Source organism: Pinus tabuliformis, chromosome 9 (assembly GCF_031772625.1).
Source record: "Pinus tabuliformis cultivar Carrire ecotype Pingquan chromosome 9, CPIR1, whole genome shotgun sequence".
NCBI lineage: Eukaryota > Viridiplantae > Streptophyta > Pinopsida > Pinales > Pinaceae > Pinus > Pinus tabuliformis.
Window position 1 is genome coordinate 1,003,650,600 of NC_142307.1, and position 15,260 is coordinate 1,003,665,859.

Sequence of the window (15,260 nt, forward strand, 5' to 3'; positions counted from 1 at the left end):
TGACAGGATGACCTATTTGAAGAACCGAAACCCTAGAATCCAAAGCTTTGATACCAAATATTACGCAACCAGCTCAAAAAAAGAAAAAACGATAGATCAATGACTTAAATTTTTTCTTCATTGAGGGAGAAACCTCTTTTGTATTACATAAATGAACAATTATTGGATGATACAAATGACAAGACCTCCTTTGTATATATAGGAGTCTAAGGGGTCACATTATAATTAGAGCCTACATAACAATAATAATGTAAGGGCAAGTGGTGAGTCTTCATTACTTCGCTGGTTGTTGATCTCTCTGGTGAAAAGGAGGTTGTGGGTTCGACTCACCGCGCGAGAAGATGAACAGTAGAGAAGACATAAAGCGGTACTCTACAGTACCCCATAATGTAAGGGAAAAACAATAAAATAGTGGGCTTCTATTGGACACAACAATAACAATATGGGGACTACATGGGCACAACAATAACAATAAGGGGGATACACTAGTATTATAGGGACCTAACATGAAGAGTTACTATGATATGATTCGACTTCCTAGATCACCTTAAGGAAGTGGAACCAACAGACCAACACTTTAAAGACCTCCCTTGGGAACTACAAAACCTTCAAGAATCAACTAATCCCTCTAGGTGTCTAACCCCTGAGAGAACTTGCTTCTTGACTGAACTAGACCCCTAGCCGCTCCCATGACAAGCCTTCCATGCAACCGAGATCCTCCAGTCACTCCCACAACAAGGCCTACATGCAACTGTGGCCTTCTTCAAGCAGTTCTGTGCCTAAGACCATGAAATTTGTGCCACCTTTTCAGGGCTAGACTCCATGTCACTGCCCAGAACTTGATGAAACTTTCCAAAATGATAAATAACATTGAGACAAGGCTACTAATATAAAAACTTGAACAAGAACTTGATCTGACCCCTAACGACCATGACAAGAATTTCATCAAACACATCATGAACATGTAATGTACAAGTCATAAATACACATCTGAACATAGGGGTCTTATACTTATCTGAGAATCATCAAGAATATTCGATGCCTCCTCATAATAGTTGCAAGGTCATATATTAAGTTATGTATTCATTAACATTTCATGTACTAATGAAAACATGATGAGAGCCATAACTCAAGTCTGTCATAAAACCATGCTTATAGCCAACATATAACCAACACAATATCAATGATAGAACAACCATTAGAACCACATATTAACAAGGATATTTACACATGGAACATAAGAGGAAAACAACTCTTATTAAAATATGCAAAATCCAACCAAGTCAGGGACTTCCATGTACCACCCAACCATAGATTAGGCTGAACCAAATCCTTCTTTCAACCAATCACCCTCGTGTCATATTCCAAATATGAATATGTGACTTAAAACAGAACAACCAGGACTTCCTCAATCTTTACCGTAATCCACCAAAGGATTCTCAGACCCAAGCCTTCATTTATACAACCAAGATTTACTGCAATCCCACCAAGGGATTCTCAGACCCAAGCCTTCATTTATACAACCAGGATTTACTGCAATCCCACCAAGGGATTCGTAGGCCGAAACAAGAAACATACACTACCAAGCTTTACCACAATCCCACCACATACCGGTCTAAGGATCACTAGGCCTATACAAGCATGGATGCCTCTAGACCTCTCCACTTAAACCGTGAGGAATTTGTTCGTCTCCACCCTCTATGCAAACATTTACCATGAGGAATCCCAACATTTACTGGTCGAGGATTCCCAGGCCCAACAAGTGTATACACAATCAAGCTTTATCGCAATCCCACCTTCACTGGTCCAAGGATTCCTAGGCCTTGTGTTTCCTCGTGAGACCACCCCACTCAGTTTTGAAACCATTTGGAAATTCGGCTAAACCAAGTAAGAGAAACCCCATCACACCATGGCTATCCGAAAATAGCAAGGTAAGGCTGAAAATTGTTGTCACACCTGGCAAAACCCACGCCAATGACAACAAGAGAACCAAATACACACATGCATATACCATGCATGTCAAAACTAGCAAGGAAATCATACATGCAACTCGATACCTGCAAGTAATCTCGCTATAGCTGCTAGATCCAACTCTTCCTTGCTTGATCTTTGCTTCTCTCTGCTTTCTTTTCCTTCCTTTGCCTTCCTTTCTCCAATGCTAGAGTGCTCCAAGAATACTCTAAGTGTGCAAGAGTATGAGAGACTAGAGAGACGAGAGAAAGCTCCAAGCTAAAACTGTCAAAAGACTAACAATGACAAAATCCTATGAATTGATCCTCATAAGCCTTTTTATCATTGAGGCCTCTACTTTCTCCATTTTCCTCTATTTTTCTTTCAATTTCCTCCTCATGCAAATTTGTGACCTTTCATCTCCCTTTTCTCCTAATTTCCTTTATTTCCATAAATAAAATGTCAATTAATGTCTCTTTGCCTATTCCAATTTCCTTTATTTCCATAAATAAAATGTCAATTAATGTCTTTTTGCCTTTGCCAATTTCCTTTATTTCCATAAATAAAATGTCAATTAATGTCTTTTTGCCTTTGCCAATTTCTTTAGCCATAATAAACTAAAATGAACACCTACTAGGATGTTTTATCCACCATTCAGCTTGGAATAAGTGTTTCAAGACCTTGGTTATTATTTTTCCTTTATTAACTTTATTACATGGATTTTTAACCTGGCGCTGTTATAGAGACCACAACATTGAGATAGCAAGTTTCATATATCGCCCAATGGGACATAGAATAGACGGAGATGGGATGTACTGTTAAGTTACTCTATGATGTGAAGGTCATTTGTTTGAAACTCTGTGGGCAAAAATCCAATCATGTTAAGGGCTAGTGTGGCCCACGCCGGGTGAGAACCCCGAGTTATTTTGATGACTTAGATGCCCCTAGGTCGCAGTTTCTCAAGCCATAGGTTAAACCTATTGTCATCTCTGGAGGACACAAACAACTTGAAAAACAAACAAAAAACACATTGCATAGATCAAAGCAAGGCCCAACTTCTCAAGGTTGGCATTTCCTCTTGCAACCATATTTTACAAAGTTGAATGGATTCGTAAATGGTTCGTCAAAGAAAGCAATGGACATTCTAGAGGCATTCTTAACATCATTGAGACAAGATGGAAGCATCACAATATCTCTTATAAGACAAATATTTGAGTAATCTCTAATCGTTACAGAACAACATGTCAAACTCTTTACACATTGGTATTGTTATGTTTATAGGACTGTAACATCTTTGGTGAAAATTCCATGTAAATTAAGTTATTAAAGACAAAATAATAATTGTGGTAGTGGGATGCTTATTCCAAGTTGAATGTTGGGCAAAACATCATAGTGTGAGCGTTCATTTGGTTTATTATGGCTAAGGAAATTGGTAAAGGCAATGGCAAAAGAAATGGAAAAGATGTTGGAATTAATGGAGAAAGCAAAACTTAGATCACTGTTATGATGATGATAGGATTGAGACTCTAATCTTAGATCTCATATCCAACTATCTAGGGAGTGGTTGAAACCACCCTGATTGTGTGAGAGCCTATATGTACTAGGTTCTCTTGATTGAGTGTGTATAGTGTGTAGTGCTTGGGCACTGTCCAAGTATCTCACCTGGAGAGCCAATTAACTAATATAATATTTGATTTTTATCATGGTATCAAAGCTATAGGACAAAGGGACCTATACACTGATATGAAAGGCACGACTAACGCGAAATTGTTGCAAGTGTTAGGTGCATAAACGCCTCAATCCCACTATCAAACTCAATGCATGAAGCATTTTGTCAGCCGTCACAGATATAAGGTGTGCTGGCATGAAGATCTTCGCGAATGCGTGGTGTATATTCACGTCGACCCTGTTTTAAACAAAACCTGCATGTTTTCTTTTGACAACATATTTGAAGTGCGACAATCTCGGTGTCAAAGGATCTCTGCCAACGATCTCTAAAACAGATCGATCAAGCAATTTTCCATCTACTGCGTAATCTGCTATCGACTGCTAACGGGAGAAGAGTCATCGTTGCTTCTCGAAGAAGCAATAAAATAGCCCTCACTGTAATGTCCATGAAGAATCTGAAGGCTTTGGCTTCTTAATTCTTTAAACGGTTTTCAGAGTCAATATACGATCATGTAAGAAAATTCTTCAGCATTGCTAGTGGGGAAGCCGATTTACAAAAAAAAGGATAATCATGACTCTCCGGCAGTTTTTTAATTCTTTTTCTTGGAAGCTTCGCTGACCAAAACGAAACTACTCTGCGTTGTATGCCGAGAGAAAATGAGGGTGGCCTTTGTTGAATGGATGAGTGATTAAAATACCACATCTCACTACAACAAAGTTTGCAAGAGAGTATTTCACCTTTTTGAAATATTGGTAGATCTGGCCAGTTGTCCTTCTCGTTGGCTGTCATCTGTAGGAAGGGAGAATCAATTGCCTGCATACAATCCAGCATATGTGACTTCGTTGCTAATGCATCTGATAAAAATAGCCGTTTGGTGGATGTGCACAGCGGTTAGTGAAGCGGAGGTAAGCAACAGTTGTATCTGGTTGCAGAGGAGCTCGCGATTGTCCACAATTGTTCCAGAAAAATGGACGAGTAGAAACAAACACAGGTTGAAGATAGATTTTGTGTGTGTACGAGTGATCCAGACAAATATTTCCATGCATGGAAACATCTCCAATTTTGGGCACCGATCAATAAGTAGCGTTTCAAACACCCATGTCGTTTTATTTTCCTCAAATTAGAACACCCCTGAAAAGATAATTGTTGGAGTGTATTCGGCAATGTTCCAAATTTGACGAGATCATCGCAGTCTAATACGCTAAGAATTTCAAGATTGGGGCAAACCCCTTTAGCAAACCTTATCTCTAATATTTTTTGTCCTTCCTAGTGATCATCCATTTCCAATTGTCTGGAAATTTTATTGTTTTGAGTAACCTAGAAGGTGCAGGTTGTGGAGATCTTAAAACCAATTTGGAAAATTTTCTTCTAAATTATTATATGCCACAAAAAATGTGAAATTTTTTGCTGAGTTGAACCCATCTTCATAAATATGTGCATCAAAATTACATATTGATAACATTTCCAGCTTGTGAGAGGTCATTTTGTTGCTTGTCACCAGACCCGAGGGCACTAAGACCTGTGCAGCACAAAAGCCACAGTCTACAGGGTTCTACAGTTGAGGAGCTGCCAAAGGGAGAAGTTTCCCACTTACATGGTAACGAGGTTGTTGGAGTTCGTTAGAGGATCGTGTGGAGTCGAAAAAGAATCTCGAAGCCAAATAAGTTGGACTTTAACAACATGTCTATATTTTTAGATATTTTTATTCTAATGATGATGATTTTCTCATGTTGGCATTTCGAATTAACATGGGTAGTATGTTCAAGTTAGAAGAAATTTCAGAAAAATGTGGTTCTGTTGATAACCACTAGAATCAAGAGGCACAATCTGTTGTGCAAAATCTTGAGATTGAAGACACATGAGTTGATCTTCAGGAACGGTGTGAAGAGGAACAAAGTGTTGAAGATCAATTGGACGAGCCACATGAAACTGATTGTAAAGATTTGGTAGAAGAAGACAAAGCTAGAGAAAATTTAAATTTAAATTGTGATGATCTCATTAATATTTATGTGTGTGTAGTCTTTACATAGATGAATGATGAAGACATCATAGCTGACTTTCAAATGGTTGACACCATAAAAAGTGAAAGGGAAAATTCTCCTATCCAGCCTGTCATAATATTGAGAAGGGCGAGAATAAGAATTAAAGCTTTCCATCACTAGGGAAGATATGAGGTGAAGATACATCATTACCTCATGGCGAGGAATGTGAAGATGAAGCCTCGACTCAAGATGAACAAGTATGGGATCTGCTGCAAGAAGACAAAAATGAAAACCTCTGTTACCAAGTTGTTTCATGTTTCAATTGTAAGCCTAGCTGAGACTAGACCAACAGGCGTATGTTATTATTCAACGCCCTTTCTCCATTAAGCGGGAGTGTTGGAATTAATGGAGAAAACTAAATTTAGATTATTGTTATGATGATGATAGGATTGAGACTCTAATCTTAGATCTCATATCCTACTATCTAGGGAGTGGTTGAAACCACCCTAATTGTGTGAGAGCCTAAATGTACTAGGTTCTCCTGATTGAGTGTATATTGTTTGTAGTGCTTGGGAACTCTCCAGGTATCTCACCTGGACAGCCAATTAACTAATAAAGTATTCAATTTTTATCAAAAGACTTTGGAAAGACATGAGGCGTTAATTGGCATTTTATTTTGAAAGTAATAGAAATTAAGAGAAAAATGAAAGTGAAAGGTCACAAGTTTCATGTGAAGAGGAAAATGAAGGAAAATAATGGAAAATGAAGAAAATAGAGACCTCACTAATAAAAAGGAGTATGAGGATTAGTTGGTACCTTTTTCAAGTTCATTGTTGGAGCTCTCTCTCTATTCTTTCTTTCACGCACTCTTGGACACTTAGAGTTTTCTTGGAGCACTTCAACATTGGATCAAGAAGAAAAAGAAAGCAAAGAAAAACAAGGATCAAGCAAGGAAGAGTAGGATCAAGCAGCTATAACGAGAATATTTGTTGGTATCGATTTGCATGTGTGATTTCCTTGCTAGTCTTGGCATGCATGGTTATGCATATGTGTTCTTGGTTCTCTTGATGTCATGGGCATGGATTTTTCTAAGTGTGACAGTGTTTTGCAGCCTAGCCTTGTCATTTTCGAATAACCATGGTGTGATGGGGTTCACATGTTTTCATTGTGTTGGATTTCCAAATGGTTTTGAAACTCAGTGAGGTAAAGAAATAACACATGGCTTAGTGATCCCTAAACTGAACTGTGGATTGTGATAAAGCCTTGGCCTAGTAACCCCTAAACTAGACTGTGGGTTGTGGTAAAGTCGGATTTTATGTTGCTTGGGTGGGCCTAGGAATCCTTAACCGGTGAATGGCGGGATATACGGTAAAGCCTAGAGGTGGGTGCCCTTGATCAAGCCTAGGAATCCTTGGCTAGTGAATGGTAAGATATATGGTAAATCCTAGAGGGTGGAGTCTCGATTATGGCCTAGTGATCCCTGAATCAAACTATGGATTGCGGTAAATCCTAGAGACTATGAGATGGTAAAATTCCTCATAGTATAGGTGGAGATATCTGGTGGCATCCATGCTTGTTTAGGGCCTAGTGATCTGGTGAGGATTTCAGTAAAGCCTAGTTCTATTGATGAGGGTGAGGTGGTTTAGCCTCGCGAAGCCCTGGTTGATTTTTTTGTTATGAGTCTCACATTAATGCTTGGAATATGACATGGGGGTGACTGGCTAAAAGAAATATTTGGTTCAGCCAATTTATGGTCGAGTGGTTCATGGAAGTCCCAAACCTGGTTGGCTTTTTCATTCATTAATAAGAGTTCATTTTCCTTGGTATTTCATGTATAAATGTACTAGTTTATATGTGGATTCTATGGTTGTTGTATCTTTATTATTATTATTATTTTATACGTTGGGTATAAGTATATTTTATGACAATGATAATGTATGGTTATCATCATGTTTTGAATTGTAAATGAATGAAAGGTGAATATATGACATAATAGATGATAATGCAACAAATGTGATAAGGCATCAATGCTTCTTAGCGATTCTCAGATAAGTATGAGACCCCTATGCTCAAATTTGTTGTTATGACCTGTAGAATGCATATTTGTGACATGTTGATGAAATGTTTGTCATGGCTAGTAAGGTTCAAGTCAAATGTTTGTTCTAGTATTTGCATTTGTATCATTGTTTCGATGTTACTTTTCATTTCTGGAAGTTTCATGGAGTTATGGGCAGTGGCCTGAGTCTTGGCTCTGAAAACATGGCACAGAATCTGGGGTCGCAAGCTCAGAACTAACTGAAAAAACCCTCAGTCGCTTGCAAACCCTTGCTATTAGAGCGACTGGAGGGTCCCAGTGGCTTGCATGCCCTTGTTGTGAGAGCGACTGGAGGGTCCCAGTCCTATGCATTCCCATGTCATGGGAGTGACTGAGGCTCTAGGTCAATAAGATGTTGAGTTGTCTCAAGGGTTGGTCACCTGGAAAGGTTGATTGGCTCCTAGAGGTTCTGTAATATGTGTAGAAAGTCAGTTTGGTTTTGTTTTTTCAATTCCACTTCCTTAACTGTACATGGAGAGTTGAATCAGATCATAATAGCCTATCGTCACATGTTTACCCCAGTGCACTGGTTAACTTGGGTAAATGTGGGAGGAGGGTGTTACAAAGTGGTATCAAAGCATGGTTCACCCCTTGGACTGAATGGGGGGTGTGTCGGTCATGCATTAATGTATGTTGCATATGTGTTCTCTATGCTTGTGGTCTATGTACTTGTTGTGTACGCATGGTGGTAGCCATGATTGTAGTGGTGTCGCCATGTGAAATTTGATGGTGTTGATGTTAGATGTGTTTATCACGAGTATAGGTCGGTTATGCACCGGTTATGAATGTCATTGTTTATATGTATCGTGTATGCATATATGTCGTACATATGTTGATTATGCATACATTGACATGGTTGTAGTTTTCATGCATGAGGTCATGATGTGTGGTTGATATAGTCATGCATTTATCACTGGACCATGGTTATGATGACATCTATATGCTGTTATGATTATGTTTATACATATTTTGCGCTAGTCTGGTTGATCCTACATATGAGATATCCTCCCCGAACTATACTGGGGTATATTGGGGTATACTGGTGTATATCGATTATGTTTATATTTTGTTTTAGCTGAGATAAAATACCTTGCAAGAAGAAAAACACAAAGATGACTAGCAAGATGGTAGACTACAGTTCCCAAGACTCAACTATGGATCAGATGAGCAGCGTGGTGTTGGGCATTCTTCTGACTTAGCAGACACATTAAGAAGCTTGAAGGAATAATTAAGGAGTTGCAAGGCAGATAATGACATAATCATGCAGGCACAGGAGAAACAAGCAAAAGTCAATGAGGTAATCTTTCAGAGTTTGTCAGAGTTGCAGAGACATGAGAAGTGACAGGGGATATTTGTCGGATGAGTTTAATAAAGTTAAGCCACCTACTTTTGATCGATATTTGAAGAATTCGGAGGATGCAAAGGCTTGGTTACTTGGGATGAAGAAGTTATTTGAACCACATGAGTACACGGAGAATATGAAGGCCAGGGTAGCTATCTTCAGTCTCAAAGGGAAAGCAAACCTCTTGTGGGAAGATCTAAAATGGGTTAGAGATATCAAGACAAAAGACTTGAGTTGGCATGAATTCAAGAGACTCTTCAAGAAGAACTACTTGTCAAAAAGGTACTACGATAGTAAAGCCAAGGAAGTCTATGAGCTCAAAATGGGATCGAAGACAGATGAGTATACAACTAATTTCCTGGAGCTATTGAGATATGTACCCTATCTTAAGGATGAAAAGGACAAAGTTCAGATATTTGTCAGTAGATTGTCATTAACATTTGGAGATTGGATAGAGTATGATGAGCCTTAGTTACTTGAGGAAATTATTAGGAAATTGAAGCATTGTTATGAACAGTCAAAGTGTAAAACAAAATCTCAGCAAGGATGGAAGGGGAAAGACAAAGGTAAAGGTAAATGGAAGCCGAGAAGAACAAGGCCTCAGAATGCAGAAGAGAAAGAGAATGTTGCACCATAGAAGAAGTTCAACGTAGCTAGATGGGTACATGGGTCACAACAGCAGAATAAAAGTGATGGTACAAGACGGTTGCAGTGTTGGACATGTGGTAAGGAGCATCTTAGAAGGGATTGTGTGTAGAATTAGGGTGGTAGGCCTCAAATCTATAATGCACAGGAGGCACAAACTGTTGGGGGTGTTGGGCAAAGCATTCCTCGTATCTGTGCAACACTGGATAACATGGAAGCAAATGATCATGCATTTATCATTGAGATGGATGGTAAGCTTTGTAATCAAGATGTTTCTATTTTGATTAACCTTGAATCTAGTTATAGTTATGCTAACCTTGACTTGGTGGATAAGTTTGGTTTGAACGAAAAGGTGCATGCAAAATCTTGGTTAGTGTAGTTGGCTACAACGACAAAGAGGATAATTCATCATTGAGTAAGAGTTTGTGCTTTTGAGTTGAATTCTATACCTACATCAACACATTTGAATGTATTGTCATTGGGATCATATAGTATGCTATTGGGTATGGACTCGCTATATCTTCATAGGATCAGGGTAGATTGTTATGACAAAGCCATTGAGTGCTTGGATGACAATGAAAAACAAAGAATATTGTAGGATAAGAAGAAAGCAACATCAATTAGGATGGTGACAATTATGAAGGAAAAGCATAGTCGCAGAAAATGGTGTGTTTTATTTGCAGTGCATATTTCTAATGATAAAGGTAAAGATGTTGAGAATGTGTAGGTATTGAGCAAGTACCCGATCTTACAGTAGTTTCAGGATGTATTTCCTGCAGATATTTTAGAGTTGCCACCTCATAGAGAACTAGACTTTTCTATTGAGTTGGTACTAGGAGCAACATCAGCATCAAATGCACCATATAGAATGAGCACACCAGAGTTAGTAGAGCTGAAGTTGCAAATTAAAGAAATGCTTGACAAGGGATACAATAGTCCAAGTGTATCACCTTGGGGTGCACCGGCATTATTTGTGAAGAAGAAGGACGGTACATTTAAACTATGCATTGATTACAAAAAGTTAAACAAAGTGAGCATCAAGAACAAGTATTTGTTGCCAAGGATTGTGACTTGTTTAATCAGTTGAAGGGAGCAACAGTGTTCTCGAAGATAGATATGAGATCATGATATCATCAAGTACGCATTAAGGAAGAGGACATACAAGACAACTTTCCAGACTAGGTATGAGTATTATGAGTTTGTTGTAGTTCCATTTGGTTTGACTAATGCTCTGGCTACCTTTATGTGTATGATGATGTGTGTTGTGTCCTTATCTAGACAAGTTTGTTATTGTATTCATTGATAACATCTTGATATATTCTAGGAATGAGGAAGAACATGTCTAGCATTTAGCAGCAGCGTTGAGATTGCTAAGAGAACCTCGGTTGTATGCCAAGCTTAGCAAATGTGGTTTCTTTCGTACAGAGGTACATTACTTGAGATACATTGTTTCCAAAGAAAGTATAGTAATGGATCTAAAGAAGATAAGAGCTATCATGGAATGGGAAGCTCCTAGAAATGTGGATAGGTAAGATCATTCATGGGGTTAGCAAATTAATATAGGAGGTTCATCAAGAACTTTTCTCGCATTGCATATCTTATTACTTCATTGCAAATGAAATGTAATAAATTTGAAATGACAGGAATGTGCAGCTAGTTTTGAGCAATTGAAACAATTGTTGACAAATGCTCCAATGTTAAAGATTGCATATCCAGACGAAGAATTTGTGGTATGCGTAGATGTTTGCAAGAGAGAACTTGGTAAATTTCTTATGCAAGAAAGACAAGTAGTGCACTATGAGTCATGGAAATTGAATGAGCATGTGCAGAATTATCAGACACGTGATCTTGAGTTGGCAAAGATCGTCCATGCATTGAAGATGTGGAGGCAATATCTTCTTGGCAGGAGGTTTGTATTGATGAGTGATCACAGTGGGTTGAGATACTTGTTCGATCAGAGAAACTTGAATGCTAGGCAAGCTAGATGGTTGGTCACAATCAGTGAGTTCGACTTTGAGATCAGGTACATCAAGGGTAAAGAGAAAAAGGTTGCATATGCTCTTAGCATGGGGGTACAGGTGAACCATACAGCAGTTATGAATTCTTATGGGACAAACCGACAGGATCGGATCATACAGGCAGAAGCACAGGATGACAGATACACGGAGCTTATGCACATATTACAACAGGGTACAAGTGATCAGGATGTGGACTATCGTCTTACAACATATGGCTTAATCAGATTTAGGGACAGGATGTGTGTCAAGCGGTAGTGATCTCAAGAATACTCTTGAGAGAGTTTCACATGAAACTGTATTCAGGTCACCCAGGGTATCAAAAGACATTGACAACAGTGAAGAAGTTTTATTATTAGTTGAATCTGAAAAAGGACGTGGCAAAGTTTGTAGCTAGATGTTTGGACGGTCAGCAGGTGAAGGCAGAATGTAAGCATCCAAGTGGCCTACTATAGCCGATTGTGATTCCATAGTGGAAATGGTAGGTCATTTCCATGGATTTCATCACAAATTTGTCGAGGACTTCTAGACAACATGATTCCATCATGATTATGGTGCACAGGTTGACAAAGGTAGCGCACTTCATTCCAGTGAAGACTACTTATTCAGCTAGTGATATAGCACAAGTCTTCATTAGAAATGTAGTGCGCTTGCATGGTGTTCCGAAAAAGATTGTGTCATACATGGATGCTAAACTCACTTCCAAGTTTTGGAATGAGTTGTTTGCAGGTTTAGGGACAGAGTTGGCCTTCAGTACAGCTTATCATCTGCAGACAGATGGACAAACAAAGAGGGTCAACAGGATATTAGAGGACATGTTGAGGATGTATGTGATGCATCAACGACAAAAGTGGGAAGAATATCTTCCACTGATTGAGTTCGCTTACAACAATGGGTATCAGGAATCTTTGAGGATGAGTTCGTTCGAAACATTGTATGGGCAGAGTTGTAATACTCCCATCAGTTGGAGTGATCTAGTGAACAGGGTGTTGATTGGACCGGATATGTTGACAGAGATGGAACAACAAATGCAGATTATCAAGAAGAATCTGAAGGCAACACAGGACAGGCAGAAAAACTATGCAAATCAGAACAAATTGTTTAAGGAGTTTCGGGTTGGGGAGCAGGTGTATTTGCACATCAAGTCAAAGAAGAGCTCATTGTGGATTGGATCATGTGCCAAGTTGACACCTCGATTTTGTGGACCTTTCAAGGTTCTTGAAGGATTGGACCATTAGCCTATCAACTTGCACTGCCTCCAACAGTGAAATTCCATGATGTTTTCCACGTGTCATTGCTTAAGAAATATGTTAAAGAAGTTGATCATGTGATTGATTGGTTTGTATTGCAGGTGGAGTCAGATGGAGAATTCCAATCGGAACCTCCGTGTATACTACAGAGAAAGATGATCATGGTCTGGAACCGAGCAATCAAGCAAGTTAAAGTGCAGTAGAAACACTTTGGGCCCGATAAAGCTACATAGGAGATGGTGGATCAAATGTGGGCTATGTATCATTCTCTATTCGCTGGTTGAGCAAATGTTTTTGGTATATGTTTTGGTGTGATGTTTTTTATATATGTACATATGTATATGGATGTAAATACCGTTATGAGTTGTGTTATAAAGCTTCAATAAGCTGTATGGGTGTCATATCATTATGGTTGTCATGTGGTTATGTTATGTTGGTTTGCTTTTCAGCAGGTTGATCATTGTAAACACTACATTGAACTAAGTTATAAAGCTCCATAGGCAGTATGTTTTGCTTACAGCAATCTTTATTGGTTGTAGATGTGATTGAACACCGAGGACAGTGTTTCCCCACGAGGGAGGGTTCTGTAACAACCCTGGTAAAAATTCCATATAAATAAAATTAATAAAGGCAAAATAATAACCACGGTTATGGGACACTTGTTCAAAGTTAGATGTTGGGAAAAACATCATAGTGTGGGTATTCATTTGGTTTACTCTAGCTAAAGAAATTGGTGAATGCTTTCGAAAAGCATGAAGCATTAACTGCCATTTTATTTATGAAAATAATGGAAATTATGAGAAAATGAAGGTGAAAGGTCACAAGTTGCATGTGAGGCAAAAAATGAAGGAAAATAATGAAAAATGAATAAAATAAAGGCTTCATTAATAAAAAAAAGTGTCTAAGGATCAATTGGTACATTCTGTCAGTTCAATTTTGGAGCTCTCTATCTATTCTCTCTCTCTCTCACTCTTGGACACTTAGAGTTTTATTGGAGCACTTCAGCATTGGCTCAAGAAAAGCAAAGGAAAGCAAGCATCAAGCAAGGAAGAGCAGGATCAAGCAGCTACAGCAGAATTATTTGCAGGTATCGATTTGCATGTGTGATTTCCTTGCTAGTTTTGGCATGCATGGTTATGCATGTGTTGGTTCTCTCATTGTTATGGGCATGGGTTTTGCCAAGTGTGACAATATTTTTCAACCTAGCGTTGCCATTTTTGGATAGCCATGGTGTGATGGGGTTCTCATGTTTTGGTTGAGCTAGATTGTCCGATGAATTCGAAACTGAGTGAGGTGGATCTCTGAAAGAAAGAACACATGCTCTAGTGATCCCTAAACCAAATTGTGGATTGTGGTAAAGCCTTGTCTTAGTAACCCCTGAACCGAATTATGGGTTGCGGTAAAGCCGGATTTTGTGTTGCCTCGATTGGGCCTAGGAATCCTTGACCGGTGAATGGCGAGATATACAGTAATGCCTAGAGGTGGGTGCCCTTGATTAGGGCTAGGAATCATTAGACGGTGAATGGAAGGATATACAATAAAACCTAGAAAGTGGAGTCTCAATTATGGCCTAGTGATCCCTGAATCGGACTGTGGATTGCGGTCAATCCTAGAGACTAAGAGATAGTAAATTTCTCACAATGTAGGTGGAGAAATCCAGTGACATCCATGCTTGTTTAGAGTCTAGTGATCCGACAAGGATTGCGGTAAAGTATAGTTCTATTGATGAGGGTGAGGTGATTGATTGGTTTGTATTGCAGATGGAACCAGATGGATAATTCCAACAAGAACCTTAGTGTATATTGCAAAGAAAGATGATCATACTCCGAAACCAAGCAATCAAACAAATTAAAGTGCAGTGGAAACGCTTTGGGTCTGATGAAGCTACATGAAAACTGGTGAATCAAATGTGGGCTATGTATCCTTCTCTATTCTTTGGTTGAGCGAATGTTTTTGGTATATGTTTTGATGATGTGATGTTTTTGATATACGTACATATGTTTATGGATGTAAAAATCACCATAAGTTGTTATAACGCTCCAAAGTATTCTGTTGTAAAATTACATCACTCTGTAACACAAAAATAATAGCGCATTAGATAGGATAAAAGTCATCTAAATGATACCTTAATATGGATCCATAATTTTTTCATGTGATACTTTAATATCAATTAATAATTCTTCTACACGAATTAAGAATTGAGAATAGAGACTTCCTAAATCAACACATGCCCCCAAAAAAGTGATTCAAACAAAATCTAAAATGTGAACGTATTTCAAATCAAAAGTATTTTCTAAATTGGGTAATTGACA

General features: G+C 38.6%; 1 protein-coding gene across 8 annotated transcripts in view; it reads right to left on the reverse strand.

The window, feature by feature from the left end:
- Positions 1-15,260, reverse strand: part of LOC149152112 (putative ABC1 protein At2g40090) — a 270,264-nt gene that overhangs the window by 172,614 nt on the left and 82,390 nt on the right. For 4 of the 8 annotated variants that reach the window (XM_089439156.1, XM_089439160.1, XM_089439158.1 and 1 more), the window contains exon 2: positions 14,944-15,018. The exons of the other annotated variants lie outside the window; for them this stretch is intronic. In XM_089439156.1, coding sequence (XP_089295282.1) covers positions 14,944-14,945 — 2 coding nt within the window. In that variant the 5' untranslated portion in view covers positions 14,946-15,018. The remainder of the gene's footprint in view (positions 1-14,943; positions 15,019-15,260) is intronic. 8 annotated transcript variants of the gene reach the window in all.